General features: G+C 53.2%; 4 protein-coding genes across 14 annotated transcripts; all 4 read left to right on the top strand.

Annotated features, from left to right (window-relative positions):
- The first annotated feature begins 222 nt into the window (after positions 1-222).
- LOC144067421 (uncharacterized) lies at positions 223-4,190 on the top strand. Of its 5 annotated transcripts, none has more exons than XM_077591203.1 (4): positions 259-321; positions 1,120-1,195; positions 1,308-1,374; positions 1,470-4,190. In XM_077591203.1, the coding sequence occupies exons 3-4, from the start codon at positions 1,314-1,316 to the stop codon at positions 3,968-3,970; spliced, it is 2,562 nt and encodes an 853-aa protein (XP_077447329.1). In that variant the 5' UTR covers positions 259-321; positions 1,120-1,195; positions 1,308-1,313; the 3' UTR covers positions 3,971-4,190. The 5 variants fall into 5 exon arrangements, with proteins under 5 accessions (XP_077447327.1, XP_077447326.1, XP_077447329.1 ...); XM_077591202.1 differs by having other exon boundaries at positions 264-321; positions 1,120-1,234; XM_077591201.1 differs by lacking the exon at positions 1,120-1,195 and having other exon boundaries at positions 223-321.
- Positions 4,191-4,409: 219 nt separating this feature from the next.
- Positions 4,410-7,770, top strand: slc52a2 (solute carrier family 52 member 2). The gene is made up of 5 exons (XM_077591219.1): positions 4,410-4,992; positions 5,600-6,178; positions 6,293-6,578; positions 6,748-6,871; positions 7,010-7,770. The coding sequence occupies exons 1-5, from the start codon at positions 4,863-4,865 to the stop codon at positions 7,214-7,216; spliced, it is 1,326 nt and encodes a 441-aa protein (XP_077447345.1). The 5' UTR covers positions 4,410-4,862; the 3' UTR covers positions 7,217-7,770.
- A 158-nt stretch (positions 7,771-7,928) lies between these two features.
- Positions 7,929-11,821, top strand: slc52a3-2a (solute carrier family 52 member 3-2a). The gene is made up of 5 exons (XM_077591217.1): positions 7,929-8,338; positions 8,780-9,991; positions 10,273-10,396; positions 10,495-10,716; positions 10,980-11,821. The coding sequence occupies exons 2-4, from the start codon at positions 8,970-8,972 to the stop codon at positions 10,702-10,704; spliced, it is 1,356 nt and encodes a 451-aa protein (XP_077447343.1). The 5' UTR covers positions 7,929-8,338; positions 8,780-8,969; the 3' UTR covers positions 10,705-10,716; positions 10,980-11,821.
- A 678-nt stretch (positions 11,822-12,499) lies between these two features.
- Positions 12,500-25,262, top strand: LOC144066668 (uncharacterized). 7 transcript variants are annotated; one of them, XM_077589876.1, is made up of 35 exons: positions 12,500-12,630; positions 12,724-12,819; positions 13,883-13,951; positions 14,029-14,053; positions 14,141-14,158; positions 14,397-14,462; positions 14,712-14,851; positions 14,913-15,005; positions 15,486-15,543; positions 15,620-15,667; positions 15,739-15,810; positions 16,111-16,145; positions 16,266-16,334; positions 16,399-16,612; positions 16,726-16,865; positions 16,995-17,114; positions 17,682-17,739; positions 17,823-17,867; positions 18,009-18,065; positions 18,125-18,273; positions 18,347-18,448; positions 18,507-18,555; positions 18,655-18,735; positions 19,004-20,128; positions 20,214-20,335; positions 20,438-20,548; positions 20,658-20,715; positions 21,240-21,329; positions 21,527-22,111; positions 22,180-22,242; positions 22,314-22,447; positions 22,542-22,676; positions 22,761-22,818; positions 22,892-22,948; positions 23,020-25,262. In XM_077589876.1, the coding sequence occupies exons 2-35, from the start codon at positions 12,760-12,762 to the stop codon at positions 25,038-25,040; spliced, it is 6,327 nt and encodes a 2,108-aa protein (XP_077446002.1). In that variant the 5' UTR covers positions 12,500-12,630; positions 12,724-12,759; the 3' UTR covers positions 25,041-25,262. The 7 variants fall into 7 exon arrangements, with proteins under 7 accessions (XP_077446002.1, XP_077446000.1, XP_077446006.1 ...); XM_077589874.1 differs by having other exon boundaries at positions 17,823-17,906; XM_077589880.1 differs by having other exon boundaries at positions 17,823-17,906; positions 22,780-22,818; positions 23,020-23,238.
- The last annotated feature ends 300 nt before the right edge of the window (positions 25,263-25,562 follow it).

Genomic DNA, 25,562 nt, shown 5'->3' with positions numbered 1-25,562 from the left:
TTACCATGATGTTTCTTATAATGTGTATTTGTGTTAAAACCCTTTTTTACTTCTCTGTCTACTTGTCCTCTTCTTTGTATGTCTCAAAGACACTACAAAAATCCGTCAACAAATGAAAAAGCCTATTTTCCCCATTAAAGATGGCCGCCACGTAGACATGTCTTTTTACCCGTGCTAGTGTATCGAGTCCGTTTCCAGAAGATCTGCATCATGTGATTGGTGGAGAGAAAGACCCGCCTTTCATAGCCGCCATCACTTGCATTGACTTTCAAGCTAGACCACGAGTGAAAAGACGCCTGAGATAGCGTCGACCTTCTCAGGGTAAAACTACGTTCAACTTTTTAAAATGTCTTTTATGTTATCATTTATTTGACATCTTAGCGACACTAGATTGTATATGTTACGATCTGGAGTATCCGCCTGGTGATAAGTCTTTCACGTCTCCAGCAATGCTAATGATAGCGCGTACGTTACGAATAGCACATCGTGTAGCTTTAAAGGCGGTTTATTGTGGATGTTTACGATCACCGTTCCTCATCCTAGTGGCACTAGAACACACCAGCCATAAATGGTGTATTGTCTACTTTGTTTAACGCAGTGTCATCTATTGTGTTGTCACCGCCCCAGGTGTTAATTTAAGGTTTATTCGCACTACCAGAAGTCCATAGTTTGCTTTCTTTGGTTCGGACCTAAATTCACTTTGTCCCAACATTTTTCTTTTTCTTTTTTATCTTGGTGCTGTTAATTTTCACATTGCAATTTTTTTGCAAGCGAGCCACGATTTGACAACAAACGTACCCATGTGCATACATCCCTTCGATCATTGGGCAAAACCGTGTGGGCGGGCTAAAATGCGGAAGTAAACAATCCCAGCGCTCTGGCTCGTGTTGATAAGCTTCATCAAAAGACAAACGATTGCGGTAAATTTGACGAATCCGAGGACATTTATGCATGCTCTATGCATAGCATAGATTATAAATCACACGTTTATTTTCATGCATAACTTGTAGTATGTCATTCCAAAGGGAAATGGTACTTCAATATGCTTACTGTGCGTGTCATTTGCTCTTTGTTTTTTATCACTGTAAGGATTGTTTCATCTGTTCGTTTTTGTTTAAGGGTTGGATGAAAAAGAAATGTGCGTTTTTAGCTCTTTACCGGCTCACTGGAAGACTGTTATGTTCAGACAAAACAGGTTGGAGGTCATTAAGTACAAGCAGAATTCATACATGAGGTGGACTGTCAATCAAAATACTGTACAAAGTGATAGACTAAAGGTAACTTTCAATGTTTCTCTTTCAAAACAGTTGGCAATGGAGCCGGGAAGGAATTTCTCTTTTAGTGAGAAGGCATCCGTGATTGAAACCAATTTGAGTAAGTTTTGAGGCATCTGATTCATAACGTTGAAATGGATATTTGTCTGCATGTCATTTTTTCTTCTTCTTCTCTCTCTCTCTCCTCTTGTTCAGGGGATGATTTCTACTGGAAGCTGGTGGCCGACTTTGTTGGTCCGCAGACGGGGGAAGGCTTGAATCTGGACCGAGAAGTTTGCAAAAACAGACTGCTGATTCAAAGTGGACTCCTGAGGGAGGACAACAACTTCTCATGGCGCTCTTTGATCGCTTGGCTCAAGAGGCTTTTCCCGTCTTGCCACTCGGCTGACTTTCGCTGCTTGATCGAGAGAGGAACCGCCACCGCCTCCAGCTTGGCGGGCGAGGCCAGGCGGGCCTTCCTGGAATCCCAGGTCAACTTTAACCTGGTGGGTCCCATCTGCGACAGCATCGGCGTGGAAAGGGAACATCTTCTGAAGATGAAAGACTTTTCTGAGCGGGCGCAGTCCATCGAAGTCACCAACGGCTTGATCCTGGAGCTCAGCGACTTTGTCAGCCGGGAGAGGGTGTCGCCCATCAACTTGGTCAGCTGGCTGAGGAACTTCAACCCGGAATACTGCAAAGACGGCAAAATTCCAAAAGCTTACAAGGACCTGAAAAAAAAGATCAAAAAGCTCAAGCTGTGCTCCCGCACTTGGGCCACCAGAAGCCACAGGCGCAACGCCGTGATGGAGAACATGCTTCAGAGTCCCTTTGAGCTGCTGAGCTCCAGAGACTACCAGAAAACTCTGGCCAAGAGGCGCTCGCAGCCGTGGACCGGGGAAAGGGCCACCGTCAAGGAGGAAAACCACCCGCGCCAAATCTCTTCTGGCGGGGAGCCCGAGGGGGTCTCTTTGGTCGGCGACGGCCGGCCTCGGGGCGCGGAGGGCGACAACGACCACCACCACCACCACCACCACGTCGTCGGGGACGCGTCCGCGCCGAGCGAAGAGGGCGCGCCCTCTCTGCTGGACGTGGCCATGCTCTCCGTTCTCAAGCTGTCCAGGATCCACGGCGGCCCGACCGAAGAATGCCAAAAGATTTCCCTGGAACTCCTGAGGAATCAGTACGCGCTAACGTGCAAGGAGCACCCCGCCATGCAAATGTTTGAGAGGATGCTCTTCTCGGTGGCCAAGGAGGTCTCCCTGGCCTCGCCGGTGGTCTTTCTGCACCACAACGCCAACTTCCTGGTGGACCTGCACGACGCGGTGGAGCGGCAGATGCTGGCCTTCGAGGGCGAGCTGGGCCGATCGCTGGGCCAGAAGCTGGGCCGCGACCGGAACCCGCTCTTCCAGAAGGTGGTCAACTTCCCGGAGAGCGCCACCTCCCGCTTCGTCCACATGGCCCCGCACGTGCTGACCGCCCGCAGGGGCGCCCTGCTGAACTACAGCAAGCACTGGGTGGCCTTCTGCGAGGAGAAGAACAACCCGTCCCTGCTGGTCAGGAAGCCGCCCACGCGCTTCGCCAGCTACTTGGAGGCCGCCGCCGCCCTGGGCCACCACCATCGGGAGATGGCGCTCTTCTTCTCGGACATGCTGGCGCTGGACAATGACGGGGAGGCCAACGTGCTCCTGGAGAGCTTGGTGGCCGATTCCAGCGATCCCGTCATCCAGAGCACCGTCTGCGTTCTGGGCATCATCTACTGCAAGGTGGTGGGCCCCTACTGGGAGCTCCTGAACAGCGCGGGCGAATACTCCCTCTACAGCCAGTACCTGCTGTGCCTGTACCAGAAATTCCTGGAGTGGGCCAAAGACCCCTCCACCCTGATGGCCCCCGACAACGTCACCAACGTCTTCCTGCAGTTCCCGCTGCACGATATCACCTACACTGGGGTGTATCGCTACTGCCACGACTTGCACACCAACAGAGAACTCATCAAGGTCCTCTTGAAGAAGATCGTCAAGGACGTCACCGCCGTCGCCACCAGACACCTGGGGGCGTTCCTGCCGGGGGGATGCTTTTCCACCGTGCCGCCGTCCCATCTGAACATCGAGCTGTTGAGTTGCAAGTTTGGCGTCCTGACGGCCGACTACCCTTACGACCACCCCCTGGGGAAAAAAAACACGACCGCAGCCGCCGCGCGCTCGGACAGCTCCGAGGAGTGGAGTTCGTCCGAGTCGGAAAATGCTTCCGAGGGGCCGGCGCCGGCGCCCGACCCCCGGGCCGAGGCCAGTTGGGCGACGAGAGGGCGCGGCGGCGGCGGCGGTGGCGGCGGACGGGCGCAGGCGGCCAAACGTCCGGCGGTGAAGAAAGCCTTTCCGGAAAGCACGGACCTGGAGTACATCACGGCCACGGTGGAGAGGAACGGGGGGCCTTGTCGAAGCCAGCAGGACGTGGACAAGCTGCTGTTGCGCGTGGCCGACTTAAACAGGCAGGGCAAGCGGGAAGCCATCCGCTGTGAGATTCTCTACCAGAAAATGGTGCTGCGCAACACGGAGCCCATTCTCAACTCCACTTTCCGCACCAGCACTGACATGGTTTTGAAGCTGAAGCTGGCGCTGCCCCGCCTCAAGCCGGGCTACTCCATCGTTTTGACCCCCAGGGCGAGCGCCAAGATAAAACCCGCTGCTCCGAGCGCCAAGGACGCACGCCACCGGTAGTTTCCCCGACACCCGAGGGAACCCCAAGGTGATCTAATTATTTACATGAACGGGGGTAAATGGAGACATTGGTCCATCCTGGGTCTTCTCCGGTATTATTATTATAATAATGTGATCGTTTTTTTTTACTCTGAGACTGAATGTATTTTCATTTGTATTTGTCACAGTCTGCCTTTGTTTCGTTGTGAAAATATTTAACATTAAAGCGCTGTGACAAATACGTATACTGATCATCAACAATATAAGTGGTAGGCGGGTCCACGCCATGTTGGACCCGTCATTTTGAAGTCACGCAAAACGGAGTGTTTTGTCTTTATCGTGAAAGGTGAAGGTCACCAAGTGGTTGTGTCCCAAACTAGACGGGCAAGTTCATGCTTATGAAACAGGGGGCAGGGGGCACCAACTCTGGTACAACCGGTAGCGTGTGGCAATTTTACGACGAGTACGTAAAGGCATCTCAAGGGGCGGGAACAATTTTCCACCATCTTTCAGCACAGAATGGGAGCGTGGAGTGCAAGATTGCCGGTCGATTTTCCTCCACTTAAGGTCTCGTCGTAGGTCAACAAGAGCTCATTGGTTTTATTTAGCGTGCTTTGGTCTTTGCCCTCGGGCTGGAGTCGTTGGCACAGATTGAATCGGTTACTCTCGAAGAAGATATCTCCATACAACCGGGAGCGCCTTGAAGTTAGCGTGTTGCAATTTTACGAGAAGTACTTGAAGGCAGCTCAAGGGGCGTGAACACTTGGCAATTGACCACCATTTTTTTTTTAAATCACAATAGGAGCGTGGAGTGCAAGTGTGCCGGCGCATTGTTCTCGACTAAATGTATCGTCGTAGGTGAACTAGAGCTCAGGGGTTTTATTTAGCGTGCTCTGTTCTCTGTTCCGGCGTCATGTCGACCGCTTGGTGGAGTAGCGACGCGGTGACCCACGGCCTCATGGCGCTGTTTGCCATGGGCTCGTGGATTTCCGTCAACAGCCTGTGGGTCGAGCTCCCGGTCGTCGTCAACGTGCTACCCGAAGGTCAGTGGCCGTTTCGTGTTCACTACAGGTCGGTCGGGCTAGCTGCAAGGCCCTCGCGACTTTGTTTGCCTTCGAATTGTACCTAATTGTCATTCATTTTGATTGAGACGGTGGCAGCAAAGTAGTATGTCTAAAGTCTACGCGACAAATGACCTTTGTCGTCATTTCCGGATATTTGTTTCTCTCGCGAGACTTTGGAAAGTAGTTTACGACAAGCTCAGAATTACTTATTATTTGCCGTACAGTCAGTAAAATGGCACGGGAATAGTCTAAATAGAATCGTTACCTCCCATTTAATAAAATGACATCGCAATCAAGATGATAGCAATATTTTATGTTAACAATTAATTTGAAGTGGGGGTTCTGGCGGTGAACTAATTGAATCCAATGTAGTAGGAAGGATTAAAAAACAACACATGATTGGACTTCCATCATCGTCAATGGCACGATGCTGCATTAGCACGCCACACTATTTCACACCTTTATTTGCCAGACTTTGGAAACAAAAATATACACTTGCCTGTCACCACAAAAAAAGACTCCTATTTTGTCGCCCCTTCCCATCAGCGTGGGGAACGTCGTAACCACGGCGGCGTTTTTTTTGCAGGTTGGAACCTACCGGCCTACCTCTCGGTGCTGATAGCCTTCGGCAACATCGGTCCCGCGGCGGTGACCGCCACGCACCGCTGCGCGCCGGGCCGACTGAACGAACGCCGGCTCATCGTCTGCCTCCAGGCGCTGGCGGTGGTGGCGTCGGCGCTACTGGCCCTTTTCTGGAAAGAGACGGTGGCGGTGGCGGGCCAGCGGCGCTCGCTGCCCTTTCTGCTCATGGCCTTCGTCCTGTCGCTGGTGTGCTGCACGTCCAACGTGACCTTCTTGCCCTTCATGTTTCGCTACCCCCCGCGCTATATCCGCACCTTCTTCGTGGGCCAGGGCTTGAGCGCGCTCTTCCCGTGCGTGGTGGCCCTGGGGCAAGGCGTGGGCCGCGTGGAGTGCCCCAGCGTCAACGGCACGGTGCAACCTCACTCGCTGGAGGAGAATTTCCCTGCGCAAAACTTTTTCTGGTTCTTGTTCGTCATGTTGTCCATTTCCGCCCTGTGCTTCCTGGCTCTGACGAGGCGCCCCGCGACCTCCGAAGAGGCCGCCACCGACGACGGTGCGCGAGGGTCCTACGCTAACGTGCATAGTAAGTACTATGTGGGATTGCAAGTATATTATTCTTGTGTAGGTCTACAAAAGCTGAACGCACATTTATGGTTAGATTTGAGTGTGTCTGAATTGAAGTTTTTGACATGTTTAGAAAGCGACGACGGCGACGAGGCGCGCCAGCTCGACAACGGAAGTTCCCCGTCGGCCGTCGAAGAGGCGCAGCCGGCGACGGTGGCGGCCGGGTCTTTTTGGACTCCCCACAACGTCTACCTCCTGGGCCTGCTGGCCGTTTCCAACGCCCTGACCAACGGCGTCCTGCCGTCCGTCCAGAGCTTCACCTGTTTGCCCTACGGCAGAATGGCCTTTCACCTGTCGGTGGTCCTCGGCAACATGGCCAACCCCTTTGGCTGCTTTCTCGCCATGTTTGTCATCCTCAGGTGAGTGGATTGGTCGTCGTATCGCTCCTCTGCCGGTGCCACCGCCGCTAGACGTCCAGTCCGTTTTGGCTGGGAATAGCGGAGGAACGTCGGTTCATCGAAGGAGGCTGCGTGGCGGTGGCGTGGCGCGGCACGGCTTACGAGCTGAGACCTTTGCCTTGCCCTCCAGGTCCTCCGCGCGCCTGGGTATCTTGTTGTTGGCCGGCGGGGTCTTTGCCGTCTATCTCCTGGTCCTGGCGGTCCACAGCCCGTGTCCTCCTTTGCAGGGGAAGACGGCCGGCGTGGTCCTCGTGGTGAGCCACTTGCACTTTGATCAAATAAGGCATCCCCTTAGAAAATATTCCATTGACACAAATCCGATATCTGGGACTGAAGCATAGCCAGTCGACAAAATCCAACCTAGCGCCTAAAGACACGTACCTTCGTTGCAGGTGTCCTCCTGGATTCTCTTCACGGGCCTCTTCTCCTACCTGAAGGTCGCCATCGGCACCCTGCTGCACGAGGCGGGCCACGCCGGCCTCCTGTGGTGCGGCATCTCCATTCAGGTGGGCTCGCTGGTGGGCGCGCTCGCCATGTTCCCGCTGGTCAACGTCTATCAGGTTTTTAAGCAGGCCAAGGACTGCTTTGAGTGCCCTTAAAGAAGGCACCCTGGCGTTCCGTAGTTCTGAAGCATAAAGCGGTCGATAACGACGACGACGACGACGGCGGTGGCTTCACTGGTAACCCCCCGACCATTTTGGCGAAGCCAACGCGCCAGAACTGAACCTGCGCGCTCGTTTACAGTTTGGACATGCGATGCCTTAGCCTCAGGGAAACCACATCCTCCTTGATTGAGCCCTTCAAATCTGCACTTTTTCTCCAATACTAATACTTAACTACATCTAATCCTGCCTTCCAAATTCCATTCCACCAGTGTTTACAAAGAACTGCTGCACGGGAGCCACCTTGCTCATGTGGACCTCCGGGTTGTTTTTCTTGCGTCTTCCTCGTTTACCTTTGAATAGACTGTATCATCGTCACGTAGATGACTTGCGTCGCCTATTGCTCTTTGATAGTCAAAGAAAAAAGAATCACACCGTGAATTTCCAAAAGAAACGTCATCCGAACGGAGTACATTTATTATTAGCATGCTTGCTAGAATGGACTGTAAAGTGCCTCTGATTAAGTGTAAATAAAGTTGTTTTTTTTTCTTTTTTTCTTGCTTTCTAGAAGATGTCTGTAGGCTTTTTCCATATAGCGCCTTACTGTGAAATGACAGGGAGGCCCAGCAAATAGAGTAGTCACGGACGGTCACGGTAGCGCTAGCTAAAGATAAGAAAACGGGGACGGGAATATGAACAGAGAACGCAGGACGGAGGACGGATACCCGTAGGCCGACACATTTGCCAACTATTCAAATTGTCCGGCGTCCGATGAAGGACGTTTTGTTTTTTGTAACACGTTGAGATCGGCGCTCCCTGAAAGCATCACGTCGGCCCCGAATAATGCCCCCTTTTGTGAGCGACCGGGTTACAAATGTACTTTATGAGTAAAAAAACAAAAAACAAAAAAAGCTGGCAGGCACGATGGTGAAGCGTCAACTTGTGACGCCCCCCGAAGGTATGGCGCGCTGACGCTCTTTCAGAAACAATGTGTTCCGTTGAAAGCGGCACATGTCACGGCCTGATGAGCGGGAATAAATGCGTGCACGCCCACTCTGGGCCAGGAAGGCTCTCGGTCCCCGCCTGGACTTTCTCAGTAAGTCCAGCACGCCGCAACTCGTGAGTATACTTTTTGATTTTGAACTTGCATTTGTTTGTTGCATGCTTGCGTCCATCCAGTAGACTCGCCCAACCATTCTTCCATCATTTTTGATGGAGCAAATACTATCGTTTTGGTGTTTTGGCCTTGGATTTGACCGACTGGAATAAATAACGCATTTAGCGGAAGACGGGATGGTAAAATAACCACCGATGGAATAACACACAAGAGGTCTCGTCTGAGATTGAGGAAAGACGGCGGGAATTCCTCCGCTCCAGCAAAAGCTAAATCCTATCATCAAACTATCCATGGGGTCTTGTGTTTGGCCAGCTTATGTAATCGCCGTGCATGGGGGGGCGCTCGCTTAACTTGCACCCGACTCCCGAGAGCCGCGTGGAAACTCGGGTGTTCTTATTTGCGTTAATGATTTCCACCTAAAGCTGTTCTTTGTACTGTCGCAGGAGCGGACAAACAAGTAACCATTAACCTCCCTCGACACGCCATCCAAAGGCTTCCAAAAATCTCGGTGTGCTCGTCAGGCGGACCTTCCGGCCCAGAGTCTCGGCCCGCTCACGCCGGCGACCCAGTACCCCGAAAGCCCGCCTCCGCCTCTTGTTCCCGGCGACGTCCGGCGTAAATTGGCCCGGGTAGATGTCGGCGCTCACCCACCTCCTGGTGTGCCTCTTCGGGACGGGCTCCTGGGTGTCCGTCAACGGTCTGTGGGTGGAGCTGCCCCTGATCGTCCCCCAAGTCCCGGAGGGCTGGCACCTCCCGTCCTACCTGTCGGTCATCATCCAGGCGGCCAACGTGGGCCCGCTGGCCCTGGCCCTGGCGCATCGTCTGCGGCCGGGCGGCCTGGACGAGAGGGCGGCGGTGTACGCCGTGCTGGCCCTGGGCACGCTGGCCACTTTCCTCTTGGCCTTCTTCTGGAAGGAGACGCTGGTGGTGGCGGGAGCGCCCCGCAGCGTGGCCTTCCTGGTCCTGGCCTTCTTCCTGGCCACCGTGGATTGCACGTCCTCGGTGACCTTCCTTCCTTTCATGGCGCGACTGGAGCCCCGCTACCTCACCACCTACTACGTGGGCGAGGGGGCCAGCGGCCTCCTGCCGGCCCTGGTGGCCCTGGTCCAAGGCGCCGGCGCGGTGGACTGCGTCCGGGGCCCCGGCGGCCGGAACGCCAGCGAGGCCGTCCCCGCCTTTCGTCCGGCCCGCTTTTCGCCCGAGGTCTTCTTCTTCTTCCTGAGCGCCATCATGTTGGCGTGCTCGGCGGCCTTCCTGCTGCTCAACCGTCGCGCCACCGCCGCCGAGGGGAGGGCACGGGGGCCGGACCAAAAGGAGCGGGCGGAGGAGAGGCCCATGGCGGAGGCGCCCATGGTGGAGGCGCCCATGGTGGAGGCGCCCATGGCGGAGGCGCCCATGGCGGAGGCGCCCATGGCGGAGGCGCCCCGACCCCGAGGAAGGAGAAGCCGTTTCGGCCTGGGGACTTACGGCCGGACGCAAGTCTTTTACATCTTCGCCGTCCTGGCGTGGAGCAACGCGCTGACCAACGGCGTGCTCCCGTCCGTGCAGTCGTACTCGTGCGCGCCCTACGGGAACAAGGTCTATCACCTGTCCTCCACCGTGGCGGCCGCGTCCAACCCTTTGGCCTGCTTGGTGGCCACCTTCTTTCCCGTCAGGTAAGAGCGTGCCGCACGCCATCTTTCCAACTCTGCTCTATTTCTACCGCGCATTTTTCTTAGTGCTGGTCCTTTTTTATTTTTGTCAACGCGCTCGCTCGCAGCCATCCGTATCGGCGCGAGACTCTACGAGTTGCTCTTCAAAAGCGTAGTAACGTCGCCGGTAAATGGCACTTTATTGTTTTAAACGATAGGCTTTTATTTGTTTAAAAAACTGGCACTTTTTTGGTTTTAAAAAAATCCCTAACCCTAACTCATATCGCCCGCGTGCTTGCGAGCAGGTCCTTGCGGCTGATGGGGGCGCTCACGGCATTGGGCAGCGGTGTCGGTGTTTTCATCTTGAGCATGGCCGCCCTCAGCCCGTGCCCCCTGCTGGTGAATGACCCGTGGGGCGGTGCCATCATGGTGAGTCGGGCCGAGGCTTTCCAGCCCCAGTAGGGTCGTGACCTGGACCCACGGTATTTCCCCGCACCTCCCGACCCGGAGCCACCTTTTTCTCCCAGGTGGCGGCGTGGATGGCGTTTGTTCTCAGCCTGTCCTACGTCAAGGTGATCATTGGGGTGATCTTGCGCGACGAGGGCCACGGAGCCCTGGTGTGGTGCGGGGCGGTGGTGCAGCTGGGCTCTCTGTTGGGCGCCCTCGCCGTCTTCCCCGCCGTCAGCGTCTACAACCTCTTTGCTTCCGGAGACCCGTGCAAAACCCAATGTCCGTGAAAGAGCCAACAGGTAAAAATGACCATGTATAGTATGGCTTTATTTTTTTTAAACTGACCTTGTATAGTAAGGCTTTCTTCTTGTAAAAAAAACGCATTGTGTGGCATTTGAGCAATAATAGTTTGACTTTATTGTATACTTAATGAATGAGTCTTGGCTTCTGGCTCATCCTCACAAGGCTCGTGTACATCCAAGATATTTGTTGAATGTAAGTTACAGCATGGAGGAAATGTTCCCCACAAGTTCATGTCTTGCCTTGCCTTGTTTGTTGACAGACTCGCACCGGCGCACCCCGGATTGCGCCTTCCTCCAGGAGTCTCCGGCGCCCCAGTGAGCGGAGGCTGACATGCCCCCCCCCCCCCCTTCATGGTTTGGATGTCTATCACCAGCAACCAGTTCAAGATGATTGGGACTGCCGATTGCGTTTTGTTGCCTAGGCTAATTATTTTAACACATTTTGGTGTAATGACCTAAATGTAAAATTAAAAAATGATAACGTTTTTTTTAGTAAAAGGTATTAAGTCTTTTGTCGCAGGTGCCCCTGCGCGCCGAAGGGGCACCAAGAGTACGTCTGCGGGGTTTGAACCAGCAATCACGCCACGGTAGGCATATACTCTACTGTGTGCACTAAAGGGTGGCTTATTTGAAATCCTCGCTAATAGCCAGTGTCTTTGGATTTTTTAGGCCAATTATTTTAACAAATTTTGATGTCATGATTAAATGTAAAATTTAATTTTGAAAGTTTTTTTAGTAAAAGGTCATTAGTCTTGTCACAGGTGTCCCTCCCTGCCGATATCAAATCCAAAGCCTTTGTCATCATACACAGCAGCGTTTGATTTGCTATAAAGGCCTCGCATGCCATAAGACTAGGCTTTCATTCCAAACGATTCCACAAAATGTAGCTTTTCATAAAGAGCAAGCTTTCCACAATACTAGTGTCCTGTGAGTGCAATCAGTAGATTGGCGTCAGGTGCTTCTTGCAGCCCAACCCCCACTGGTTCAAGTTTGCCAGCTCGGTCGGTGCTGGCTGGCTTCTTGCAAAAGGAAAAGATGCTGAAGGTTCATTTCCATCTTTAGTCCCATGTGCAGGTTGATGTTCAAAACGCAAGATAAAATCAATAAGAAAAGTTGTACGATAATACTATTAGTGTCTTCTGCAAATACAAGGCCTTACAGTCCTTATCTATGCTGCTATTTTTTTCATTTTTGTGAGTGGTAGTGGTCGTTATTGTGTTCAATCCCTGTGTCAGTGATTTTTTTTACTGGTGCCATTGAGAAATAGGACATGAATGATCATCCACCCTATATGAGAGCTGAATTGCTTCCCATTTCTGGCCCAATGCCCGTTGGACCACCCACTTTGGACGATGACGCCGCTGGTATCTTTCTTTAATTTTCTTCATTTCAAGTATTGGAAAGGGGGATTGAAATGTGTCTTAACCCTAACCGTGTGCCACACGTCGTCAAGCAACCAACGCATATGCTGTAATCGCTCATAACTTGTGTCTTTCCCCCAATTTGAAATTGAAACAACGAGAAGAACAAGAGCGTCGTTGATGAAAGCACACTGGTCAAGATGGCGATTGAAGAACTATATGAATGCAGTGGCTTGATACGTGCAGCAGGGAGCCCTGTTGCTCTTGTGTCTGATTTACTGTCCTCCAAAAACATCTGTAAACGGGAACGCGGCCTTTCCCAAAGACCTAGTTGCAAACTAACCACGAATGTGACGCAAAGAACTTTCCTCCCCAAGGCCGAACTCATGAATGGACCCAAAATTGCAGCGTCTACGCCCCGCCCCGCCCCTAAACACTTGTCTAGCCAATTGGCTGTCGAGCGGCGGCTTCAAAGTCGGAGGCCATCAGATGCTCTGTAATGGGCCGTGCGCAGCGATAGCCAACTCGGAGGTGCTCACTCGAACGGAAGGTAAAAGTCGTCCAGTCCAACTCGCCTTACTTTATTTGACTTCTCTATACAGTGACTCGCCTCGAAAGGAAGTGACATTTTGGACTTTTGTAGCTATTCCATTGGTTTTGCGTGCCTTCCAGTCGAAACATGGCCTCGTTTTTTGAGCTGTACTTTGACACCAAGTGGAGCGACGGTTTAACATGTCAGGTAAGTGCTAGCTTAATTCCCCTTTACCTCAAGTCAAGTGTGGATAATTATTGGACTAGGAGACTTGAATTGAATTGAAAGCTTCTATTGTCACTAAAGAGCCAATTTGCCCACTTTGTATTTTTGTGACGCGTGTCTGAAAAGTCTAACCGAATTTAAAAGAGCTGCATCGAATCTTTGAAGATGAGGGCCGTTCAAATTGACATGTTGTTCCCTCTCCTGCACGCATGTACGCGTTGTCTGTTATTCCGTGTCGACCGGCTGGCTGGCTGGCTGGCTGGCTCTCCCCATTCTTGCTGGCCCAGTTATTTGTCTTGGTTTTTCCAAATATTTGATGTCGTCCCGAGTTTCACTTTGGGCTTTTCGAGTGCCTTTCGTTTTGATGTCATTGTCGTCGTCTTTGACTGCCATGTTTTGTGCTTCGCTTCTATCTCCCCTGCTTCAAATGCCGTTTTTTTTTGGCTGTTGGCTCCACCCTCGGACTTGCGTGGCCCTTCTTGCCAGGGGCGCTCGGGTGGGTCAAACTTCAAAGCTCCCTCCCCGGCATGAACGTAACCGAAATGACGGTTTGTCATTTTACGGTTGGGGTCCAATTTTGATTTGACTGTACACATTAGAAGGCTATGCTAATAGGATAACTTGTAGTCCAGTGGTTCTTAACCTTGTTGGAGCTACTGAACCCCACCACTTTCATATGCGCATTCACGAACCCTACTTTAGTATAAAATAATATGATTTTTTTATTTTCAAATTCAAGATTTGTAAATCCCCCCGTGGCACTGATTGCTCAAGCAATGTCACGTGATCATCCGCAGCCAGTGATGGTCAAGCGGGGCACGTTATTGTGAATCGACACTAATGAGTCGATGTGTCTTGACTTCCGCCCTTGGCAGAGGCCCCACCGAACCCCTGAGACCGACTCCCCTAACCCCTAGAGTTCCATCCAACTCGGGTTAAGGACCACTGTTGTAGTCGTCGTTTGGAGTTGGAGGATCTTTGTTACTCGTCCCGACAGTAGCGTAAAGACGAGAAGGCTTTCCGAGCGCTCTGTTTTCCGTTACAGGTGTGCCTCAGCCGATATAAAATATTTGCAGAGTTTAAGCGCCACATATACTCAAAAGAGCATCAAAAGGTAACGTGTATTTTGAAGTGACCTTTGGGTTGGAAAAAGTTCTGACTAAACATTTTGTCCCCCCCCCCAAAATCTAGGAAATGGATCAGGTTTTTCTCACAGGTACTGTATTACTACTCACGAGGCATCTCCTGCGTTAACGTTCAAGCAAAGATTCTAACCCGTTTCCCTTTCTCGACGACTCTATAGAAAGGGATTCCACTACTGGTAAGTTGTTTATCTCTCTCTCTCTCTCCATGGTCTCGTTCCGCAACTGGCGTGGATAAATTGAGTCTGATCTGGCTGCCGGGTAGTCTGGAGAAGCATTCATAGATGAGTGCGTGAGCCGCCGGGCCGGGTTCACCATTTGTAATGAGCATATTTCTCTCTTTTGTGACTTTAAAAAGAAATGCCACATCACTTCCTCTTGAAATGAGCTTATGGGTGCCTCTTGTTTTCTTTGCAGGCAGGCTTCCTCGCATCATCATTATTGAGCGAGACATCAAACTGAGCATGCAACAGCCCCTTCTAGGTTTGAAACACTGGTGGCAAAGTCCGCCCAGTGCTCATAGATATATTGTTATACTTGAAAGAAATGCAAAAAAAGACAGTGCCATGGACACCTGGCTTGGTCGCATCACGACATTTTGATCGCATCTCGGGCAAATTATTCGATCGAAATTTCCATCGTAAGATGAGAATATTGTATGACGAGCGGTCGTATGACGAGGTATGACTATTTATTCCCCCCCTCCCCTAATTGAAAGTACTTCTCTCCTAGGTTTGCAACTGCTGACGGTGTGTTTCAGCAGAGCGCTCTCCAAAGTTTTGTACCTCTGCCACGTCTGCCGGGAAAAGGTGCTTGACGAGCAAATAGTGGAGCACCTGGACTCCGGTGACCACCGAAACAACTACCGCTCTGTGAGTCGGGCGTACCTTTTCCAAACGGAGCCACTCTCTCACGCAAATGTTTTGTCCCCAGAGCCATCCGCGTACGGAGCCGTTTCCCTCTGAGTGGACGCCCAAGCGAAAAATGTGGGAGCATTCCGACGTCGGCGAGACGGTCCCGCTTCAGGTTGGTCCCGGCCGAACGTTTGTGACCCAAAAATGGCCTCCAGACAGAGTGCAGTAGTTGGATGAATTTGTATTGATAGTTGAAACTAGTGTGAATAGTGGAGTGCTCGTAGGGTAGACCGAATTGAATATATATATATATATATACTGTGGAAAGTGCTGGTTTTGGAATTGGTGTTAAACTTGAGGGTCTGGCAGTTCACAGCAGATTCTAGAAGAAAATGAACTGCAGCAAGTCCTAACTTTGCAGCTAGCCAGCGCTGGCTAAATGAGGAGCCAAAATGCAGCTTCTCTGGTATTTACGGGACAGAACCCCCCCCCCCAATCTCATTCCACAGAAGTGAAATTATTTGTCAAAAGAAATGTTCTAATATGCCTGATGGTGTTAAAAGATTGAGGTTGGGAATGGATTGGTGCACTGTGAAAAGTTGTTCATCTCTTCCCTTTTGTTCTCCCCTACACTCTTGTCTTTTTTTTTAAGATGTTAAATTTGCCTCACCGGCTCCTCGACACGTACCAACACTTGAGCTACTCCCAAGGTTAGAGCGAGCGATCATTTTAGTATTGCCAATGGTACGGGGTGGTATTCACGCGGCGGGCTTTCCTCTTTGCCAGTGATGGAGTCGCTGGACGTGTACCATAAGCTCCCCAAACTGCTTGGAGGTAAGCGTCGACCATTGAATCCAGCTGAATTGGAAGTCTGGACGTCAGTGGAGTCTCAATTCCGCCACTAGATGCTGTGCCAAAGAAAATCAAATTGGAAAAGAGCCAAGAAGAGCCTCAAGAAAAGTGTCCCCCTCCTCCGGGTGAGTAAGCGCTATCTTCTATTGCATCTAATCAGCCACTTTCTCTTTGGCCTCCCGGCCCATCGCCCATCACCCGCCACAAAGTGAGTGGACGAGTCTGGCCCCTGGTCACTTTTTGCAAGTTGCTCAAAAGATTAAAAGCTCTGACATGCCCAGATATTGTTTTTTCTTCCTCTGACTATATGACGAAATCTAGTCTTCCCATGAAAAGTTAGAGCGCTCAATGGAATGTCTGCTACCAAGATGAATCTGTTCTTGCCAAATGCCTGCAATCATTTGCCATTTGATTTTCTCCGTCAGATGCTTCCGAGAAGTCGTACAAAGTCCATTGTCAGGTCGGCTCACGTTCAATATCCTTGGGAATGCGTTGCTATCGGTTCCGTTTGGGGAAATGATATGAATTGGAGGAAAGAAAAGAAGAAGAAAAAACAAGCCAACCATGATTTTATTTGCAGAACTGCAATATGGATTTGGACACATTGGAGCAGTATTTCCTGCATGTGCAATATGACAAACATAAGACGGTGAGTCAAGCTGTGTTCATCTGGTTGGTCGGGTTTCTTTTTTTATTTCTTGTTGTTATTCCAGAGGACAAAGCGCATCGCCAGACCAAGTCACCAGAAGTCGTCGTCTCATCCGCAAGACTTGCAAGGCAACGGCGAGGAGGAGGCCCAAGCTCTTCGGCACCCGAGCGCCAGCCAAAGACGAGGTGGCCCACCACTCGCGCCATGCGTCGTCGGTCGGACGCTGGTTCAGGACGTATTCCGTCAACTGGACGAGCGGCCCCTGCGGCACGTGCCAGGTGACGGCCGATTTGACACAGGCCGGGGGGGCGGGGGGCTTGGCACTCGGCATTCGCCATTCGCGCATGGCAATCTGTGCCTCGACGAGCGCTTTGACTTTTGACTTTCCTAGGCGCCTCCTTGATGGTCTTGTGCTACAGTTCGGAGGCCAAGTGCCAGGCCGTCGTCACTTGTTTCGTCTGCCACGACGCCTTTCCCAAGTGGTTCCTCTGGAAACATTTGGGATCACACAAGCACCTGCTACAGACGCTGGTCTGTCTGTCTGTCTGTCTGTCCGTCCGTCCCACCTGTTCTTTTATGGAGTCTCCGTGGAAACCTGTTGTGGCAGGTTCCAAGTGTAATGGTAACCTGGGCAAATGTGCCCGTGGGTATGTGCCCTAGATGCATCTGAATCCCTGGCGATTGCCATTCGGTTGGAAGAAAGTTCCCGCAAGGAAATTTTTGCAGTCCATGGTCACTCTGGAGGAGAAAGAGAGAGGCTGGAGTCGGGTTGCTCTTAAGGTACAGCGATTGGCCGTGGAAACCAAGCCCAGGTTTTCCCTCTCGGTTCTTTGTCTTGGCCCCTTGTTGGGTCTGTAAAACAGCTTTAGGAACAGGCACAGAAAGAGGAAGAGGAGTGAGAGCTATTTAAAGGAAATACGTTTATTACCAGACTGCAGGATGGGGAGAGAGCTCTAACAGTTGCGAATAGCACAGCCTGTTGTCCTTGCAACTCTCCGAATGAACAGTGGCTCAGTCTTAATATATATATTCGGACAACAGAGCACGGTCTCTATGACAATGACCAAACTCGCAGGGAAAGTCTGATTAATCGGTGTCAAGTCTCTATGACAAGGACCAAACTTTGGGCTAAGTTTAGTCATCTGCAGGGCAAAGTCTGATTAATCAGTGTCAGACAGTTAAGTGTTTGTGCTGACATGTCAACCATTCACAGGCCAAGTTTGTATGACAACGATGCAAACAGTCTCCATGACAACAATGTTTTTATACTTACAAAAACTGATGCAATTGCAAAGCGACTTTGTCATCTTATCTTACACCCCTCCCTCTACCTTCCCTTTCACCCAGGTGATGGATTTGCCCTACTCGGTGATGAGCGGCATCGACCCGCCCAGTTACGAGAAAGGTCCATCTCCAAGCGCCATCTGTGGTTGATTTTGACTTTTTTCTTTGCATTTCACCTCTTTCCATTTCTCCGTGTATTTGCAGTGATGGACCTACTCGAGAGTCACCACGTTGTTTTAAAGCGGAACAGTAAGAACTTGTTGTGGATGATTTCCTATTGTTTGAATGGTGCCAGTCCGGAACCGCAGCCAGCGCCATTTGCCGGTCACGTCAGTCACTGCTATTGCCGTGTGTGTGTGTGTGTGTGTGTGTGTGTGTGTGTGTGTTCAGTACCGCCGTGCCAAACCTACAGCCGCCGACAGGAAAACCAGACGTATCCCCTTCTGGGTGAGTAAAGCGGCCAGACCCCGGGCACTTGGGCAAAGTCCCACTCTGGACCGTCGCAGGGCGCAATTTCCTGGTGTCGCACGCGTGCCTTCTGTCGTCCCGCGAGCCCGAGTGCGAGTCGTTGCTGTGTCTGATGTGCGGGAGGCGTTTGTCCACCCATGAGGGCTACGCTCACGTCTTCAGTTGGGAGCACGTCTTCACCTTTCTCGTAAGTCCTCCGTCCGCCCGCCCGCTCGTCCCTCGGAAAGCAACGCCACTTGAACCGGCGCCTTCTTCCGAAGGAGCGCTTCCACCCGGGCTCCTGGACTCCCCAGACCGACGCCAGAGCGTTACTGCAGCTGGCGACAAAGGCCGCCGGGATTCACACCGTGTCGCATATACAGGTAGCGCCGAGGTAAACTAGGGGAAGCGCCAGTCGTAACCCGTGTGTCGTCTGCGCAGAAAATTAAGTTGGATCGGCCCATCAAGGAACCTTGCAATTACGACAGAGGTGAATGCTCTTATTATTATGACTTTATTTTCCTCTCGACGGGCGTCGCTCCGTCGGCTGGAGTTTTCTGATATCATGTCGCGCGCGTTTCCACGCCAGTGAAGCTGATCCTGGGTTCGGCAAAGAAGAGGGGCGGCAAGGGCTTCACCATACCCCTCATCCTGCGCCAAGCGCCGCTGGGTAAGCCAAACCCAAAACCGTGTCGCCGTCTGTCTACGTTGGGTGACTTTCTGGACGAGGTCAACAAGCGAGAAAATGCTGCCTTTACACAAAATGTCTTCTACATCCCAGTTATATCTGGGAAGGAACAAAATGGATTTCTTTTGTCCCAGTCTAACCCTAACCCGACATCCTGCGGGGTTAAAACGGGGTTGCCATTTTTTTTTTTTGATGGCCAAAACTAATCGAGGGCATTCTATATATCCTTTTCCCTCCCCTGCCCCCATAGTTGCCCAAAAATCCGCCACCCCGGAAAAGGGTCGGCCAAGCGAGTTGAAGGACGCCCCTTTGAAAAATGGCAACGCCGGTCTCGCCGCCGCGGCCAAAGAGACGGAAGGTGGGATGGGAAAACGGAAGAGTGGCCATGTTCCGGTCGCAGTAAAGGAAGAAGGGGCGCAAAAGATGGCAAGTGTTGACGCCGGGGAGGAAGAGAGGCGCCCAAAAAGCTCCGGAGACGACACCCCGTGCCAGGAAACTTTGGCAGTAAATGGCCAGAGCCCTGAACAAAAGAGGACCACGGCCACCTTGAAAGAGGAGGAGGTCAGCATCCAAGTGGACCAAAATGCCCCTAGATGTAGCCTCGTCCGCTCAACGAGCGTCCACGGAAGCCACTCGGCCGGAGGTACGGCGAGCGCCACCGCTCGCTCCGCCGACCGCCGTGCCGGCAGAGTTACGACGGCCCCCGCGGATGTCCCGGTGGCCCAAATGAGTCCCGGCGCTCCCGTTCTCGCCCGTCCGCCGGCGCCGCCACCGCCGGCGTCTACGAGCCAGCGTGCGAGTAAATCCAGCAGAGTGACCACGTCGGGGACCAAGCCCCGTACGACCAGCTGCGAGTCCACGGCGCCGCCTTGTTCCGACCGTGGCCTTCCGGAAACGACCAAATGTACGGCGCCCTCTGCCAAGACCACGCCGACCGCAAAATCATCTGACGCGACAACGTTGTCCGGCGGAAGCGCCGCCGCCGCCGCCGCTCGGACCGCTCTACCCTCGAGGGGTAATACAGTTAGTCCCGCCCCGTCCACGTTACCAGTCGGCCACGGTGCCCCCACCACCCAAACTACGGTGCTTCCTGTCACGGGGCATTGGAATAGCTCCTCGCCGCGGCCGATGGCACTCGTTTGCGGAGCGGCGACCTTCCGCCGTCCTTCAGACGCGGTCACTGCGGCAAACTCTGGCCCCGGAGCCTCCGTGGGCGTTTCGGCCGAGGCGGCGGCGCCGGCGCCGGCACGGCAAAAATTGGACGCTTCCGCCAGACGGGAGAAAGTGGGCGTAGAACGTCGCCGTCCTTCCGCCAGACACGCCACGGCCAAGCCGTCCAACGGCAAAATGAAGCGGCGAACGCTTTCTAAAATTGGTGAGTGTGTGTGTGCCAATGTTGGGCGGCTGACTGCGTGCCGCATTTGGTCTTGGTGGATGATTTTGTCTTTTTTTTTTTGTAGGTCTAAGCTTTATAGTGGCCGTCAAGAGTGATGACAGAAAGCAGTCCTACTGCACCCTCTGCGGCATCCGATTGGAACGTTCCAGTCACCCCACGGAAAGCATTCATCTCTACAACTATATGGTATGTGTGTGTGTGTGAGCTCGCGGGCGCCTTTCATTTGTGTTTTGGGACGCTGTCCGTCCGGGATGTTCACGGGGAATGCCACTTTTCATCCCTAAAAAGAAACGGAGGTTTCCAGAGTTGAACGAAGAGCGCTTGGCGGCCGTCCAGGTGGAAGACTTTATATTCAGCATGACCAAGGTGGAGAAGCATGTGGGACTTCGAAACTTCCAGGTGTGTTTTTACAATACGGCCTTGAGAGATGAGCCCCTGCGTCCAGAGCCAGTCTGCCTTGAGCCTTTCTAGAGGGTGGGGGTGACGTTTTCTGAAATGTTTCCGCTAGACCATAAGAGTGAGCGCCGACGAGTACAACGAGCTGTCTGATCTCCCCGAGGCCCAAGGTAAGCCCCAGATATCAATAACTTGCCATTGGTCTCGGTTCACCACCAAACCGATGGATTGATTGATTGATTGATTGAGCAGAATGGAGGCCAAAAGAGCTGGGCTTTTGCTCAAATTTGGGCCCACTCCGATACCACCGTGAGCTTAGGTGCCCTTTTTACACTGGTGCCAATAATGAGGTCCGGGGATGACCTTGATCATAGCTCTCGCTTAAGTTCCTTATCAGCCATAGCGTGCTTCTTTGTTTTCAATCAAATACTTCATAATCAGCATTGACATTTTTGCCTCTCTTTTTACCTTTTCTTTTTAAGACGACTTATTTACTTGGTGGTTGAAGCTCATTGAAATCTCATTGTACTTGTGTCACAATAAAGGCATTTTCTTCTATTTGCGCATGGGGGAATATGCCTTTGTGTGGGTGAGGCACATGTTGGAGAAGGGTGCGCTCCTATTCTAAAAAGGTTTCAAGCTGAGCAAAGGGTTTGTCCGTGCATACCTGAAAATAACTTGTTTTTTTTTTTAGCTTTACAGAAACTGAAGACTCATTTCATGGTTTCCTCCCAAACTTCGATGACTTCACGACCAGTTTGGCCCCCTTCAAGTCCGGCGGATGGTAATGGACTTTATCCCTCACGGCTCGCGTGGACTCGTAGTAGGACTAGACTATATGCTTGACGACTAAATGTGTTGAAAATAGCGAGTACATTTTGGTGAACTTCACTAGGTTGGTGTCAAAAGCTACGTGAGAGAATGCGTGCGTGTTCCTTTCCTCATTGGAATCATTTGCCCACGCCATTTTTCTGTCGGCAGCGTCCGAGACGGAGGCTCGCGACGGCGCTCGCTCCACGGCCGAGAGCCCCCCCGGGGGGAGCCCCGACCCCGGGCGGCGGAAGATTGACGATTGGGATCTGTTTCCCGAAGAAAAAAGGGCGTTTTCCGTGACCCCCCTGGACTCAAAACCACAGACCAATGAGGGAGAGGAAGCTGAGATGAACGTGCAAACCTTAGATGAGCTGCGCGTTGGCGCCACGGAGGAGAAGGTGGCGGGCCCGGGTGAGCCCCGGCCCTGGCCATCGCCGTCATCGGGCCCGCAACAAGCCGTCGGCGCCACCGACTCCGAGGACGTGGAGGACCCGGGAGCTCCCGCTAAGGGGGGCCTCTCTCCTTTGGAACCGACGGGAGCGGACGTGCGTGGGGAATTCTCCCCTCGGTCGCCGGGACCGGAGGGATCGGAGGGACCGGAGGGACCGGAGGGACCGGAGGGACCTCCCGCGTCCAACGCAAACGCGCTCCATCCGCTTGCGAGATGCCCAAATCAAAGCGACTCTTCTCTGCCTCACGTGGCAATGGATGAAGAAGGATTAAACGCTTCCCAGGTGCCCGTTCTGTGGGCAGGTAGGTTGAGCACCTCAACAGAGGAAAAAATGCACCGTTGCCACTTGTTTCTTTGTTTTTTGTTCCAGGAACTAGAAGTAACTTGAGTTCGTTCTTGTGGGTGAGGTACCACTCCAAGAAGCCCGTCATAGGTGGGAAAGCGCATCCGAGCTCGGCGCCACCCGTCGTCCCAAACCTCACGCCGAGAAAGTTTTCCCGACAGGTCTGTCGTCCGTGTACGAGTGCCGTGGGACACTGAAGGATTCCTTTTACTTGTGCGAGAGCTGCGGCCAAAAATTCACCCTCCCCCAAATTTGCCCGCACGTGGTGAGCGACGAGCATCGGCTCAAGTACATGGTAAGGCGGCGATGGCTTCTATTCTAGTCCGTCCAAATGGGACGTTGAGCCGGCGTGTGCTCTTTTTTTTTTCTTTTCTCTTCTTTTCTTGCAGCTAGGAGCGTATCCTCATCTCTTGGATTCCTTTTGGTACGACAAGGAATTGGTACAGGAGATGAAAGTGGATATCCTCAATGACCTGATGGATAAAGTGGCAGCGCAGGAGGCTTCCAAGAATATCGACGCCAAGGTAGCTAGCTAGCTAGCATGTGGCAAAAGCCCCCCTTGTTCCAAATGCCAAACTTCCCCCCCCCCCCGCCCCCCCCTTGCAAAGGTTGTATTCCTCTATCAAGATTGGTACCAGGCTGTGTGGAAGGCTTCATTTGCAGAAGGTATTGATTGCTCCGAGGTCTCTCTCTGATCACCGCTGCGTCCTCATCACATCCACGTTCTTGTTGCCTAAAGCACTGGACGTGCTGCGGCGATACACCCGTCGGCTCGCCGGGGCATCCCGACAAACGGGTAGGTCCGCGCCGGTAGTCGGTGTCGCCTGACGCCGGCTGGGCTCATTTTTGGAATTTGTGTCTCGGAAGCAAACCCCACGGTCGAGCGGCGCCAAGATGGCTCGGCGGACCCTTGTTTTCCCGCCTCTCCCGCGCCGATGACGACGACGACGACGACGCCGCCTCCCTTCCGAGTGAAGGAAGAGCGATGCGAGCCTCCCGAAAAGCTGACCGCCGCGGTGGCTCCTTTTCCAATCAAGACCGAGCCCGTGTCCTGGGAGTGGCCGCTCCATGAAACGCCCGCTCCCGTGCGCCCGGAGCCGTCTCCTTTGCCGGCGACGCCGGAGTCCGAAAGGGCAAACGCCAATCCCGCGGGGCCGGAACGTGAAAGGACTCTCTGCCAGCGGATTGGCTCGGAAGGGAAGCCCCACCCGACGCCTTCGGAGTCCCGCCGCGGCCAAAGCGCCGCTCCCTCTTTTGAGGAACGGAGGCCCGGATCCACGACTTCGCCGTCCGAAGATTTATACAAAAGGGACTGTCCGGATCGTAAGGAGCGCCCCAGCGTCCAAATGACGTGGGCCGAGCGCCGAGGTCCCGAAAGGGCGCTTCTGGAAGAAGCTTCAACGCCAAAGATCAGCCGCATAAAAGACGAAGCGGCCCTCTCGGGCGTCGGACCTCCGGACGCGGGGAAAGTGCCGTCTGCTCGTAACGTCAAGACGGAAAGTGTGCTCTCTCCTTCAAGCGTGGCTGGCGTTGCGGCGCCTAAACCCAGTACCCCACTGAAAGACCGGCTCGATCCCTCCAGATGGAAGCCTTTTGCGAGTCCTGCCCCAGAGACCGAGATGGCGGCCGCTTTTCGGGTCAAAGCGGGAAGCGTTCCCTCGGAGCCGCACGCGCCCGCTTCCGCCGTGGCTCGGCTTGCGGAGACCGAAGCGAGCGTCGCCGTGAAAGAGGAGCCCGCCGGCCGCCAACGGATGCCCGCCGGTGTTCGCGTGGTGGAACGGGCACTCGCCGCGGCGCCAACAATTTCTCTAGACGATGGCCCTCACCCCAAGAAAAGAGCAGCCGTCGAGCGTCTGGACGCGCCCGTCGGGATTTGCGCCAAAGAGGCCCCGACGGGCGCATTTCTGCCGGTCAAACGCAGACGCCTGTCGTCGGAACGGACCTCCCCCCCGACCACGCTCCTCCCCGGGCACCTGGCCCACGGTGACGCCTCCGTGACGGAAAAGAGGAACCCCGCTTTGAAGAAAGGTCCCCCCGAGGCGTCTAGCGGCTCGGCGTCCGCCAAGTCCGTCAACGCGACGAGGACCGGCAGATGGGATTCAAAGACTCGTAAGAAAAGTCTGCCGGCCGAGGGCGCCCCGCCCCGAGAGTCGTCGTCTGTCGCGAGCGACGAGTCGACCGCCGCGACCGTTCCCCGTGACGGCCCGGATTTGCACGAGACCGGCGCCGAACCTTCAGTGGCCCAAAGCTCATCTCCCAAACAAATGGAAGTGCTTCAGAGCACGCCGACGGGATACAATCGCGTGTCGGTCAAGGACCCCGGAGCGACGGCGGAGTGTCGGCGCCATGCCGATGCAGCGGAAAGCGTCGAAGACGTCACGGCGCAGTGTCATTTAGACGGCGACCACCGTCCCACTCGAGCTCAGCCGTCCAATTCCGGCACTCACGTGTGTTGTGAGCGTGCGCCAGATGGGGATAACGGAGCGCCAGCCGGAAATCAAAAAGGAGACGAGGTTTGCGCACTGCAGCTTTACTTCCCGCAGCCGGCCGGCCATTTGACGGTGCCGTTTTCTGGTGGCTATCCACACGTGATGGGATGGGTCAACCAGCCGTTTCCGCAGCCGTTGCCGCAGCCGCTCCCACCGCAACAGCAGTACTACTACGCTTTTCCTTGGATTCAAAATGCCGTAACTGTGAGCAACAATTCCACGTACCTGTATAACGTTCCCCTCCCAGCGACGCTCTACCCCACGGCAGTTCCTGGCGGCGGTGGCGGTGGCGGTGGCGGTGTCAGTGATGCCGGCGCTAGCGGCGGGGGCCAAGTGAACGACAGCGTTTCTCAGCCAAGTAATCCATTTGTACTGGCTCAGTACTCACAAAAGAACTAAGTTTGCCTTTCCCTGTTACCGCTGTCGATAAGAATTGAATGATGGCTTGGTTTGTTCCATTTTTAGTTTTTTGTATTTTTTGAAAGGTTTCTGCCATGTCGCTTGGCTACGTTGTATTTTGGCATTCTGCTGTGGCAGTTGTGTCAATTGATGTTCCTGTATTAAAGGTTTTTGGGATGCAAGTGAAATAAATGGCAAGTCATGTGAAGCCAGCCACAAATATCTTTGCGTTTCTTTGCTTTCTTTTGGTCAACACTGGATTGTATTTCTACCCGAACGATGGCATTGATGTTGTCCTCCTCGTATCTCTTTCTTTGTCCCTCAAGGCCTGGGAAGAACATCCAAGTGAGGTTAAAAGTCACGAGTCAGAAAAGAGGAGTTGTCTGTTCCCCAGAGTATCTTAACACTCACTCAACAACGCTTGAAGGAATGCGTTTATCTCCGAGCGAGACCGTTGGGGGGAGGTGACGTCTCAAGGTCCCGAGATAAGTGGTTTCCTCACTCGGTCGGAGGAGGGAGACG

This window comes from Stigmatopora argus, chromosome 21 (assembly GCF_051989625.1).
Source record: "Stigmatopora argus isolate UIUO_Sarg chromosome 21, RoL_Sarg_1.0, whole genome shotgun sequence".
NCBI lineage: Eukaryota > Metazoa > Chordata > Actinopteri > Syngnathiformes > Syngnathidae > Stigmatopora > Stigmatopora argus.
The sequence above is the reverse complement of the archived record's forward strand: the minus strand, read 5'-3'. Positions and strand labels throughout refer to the sequence as shown.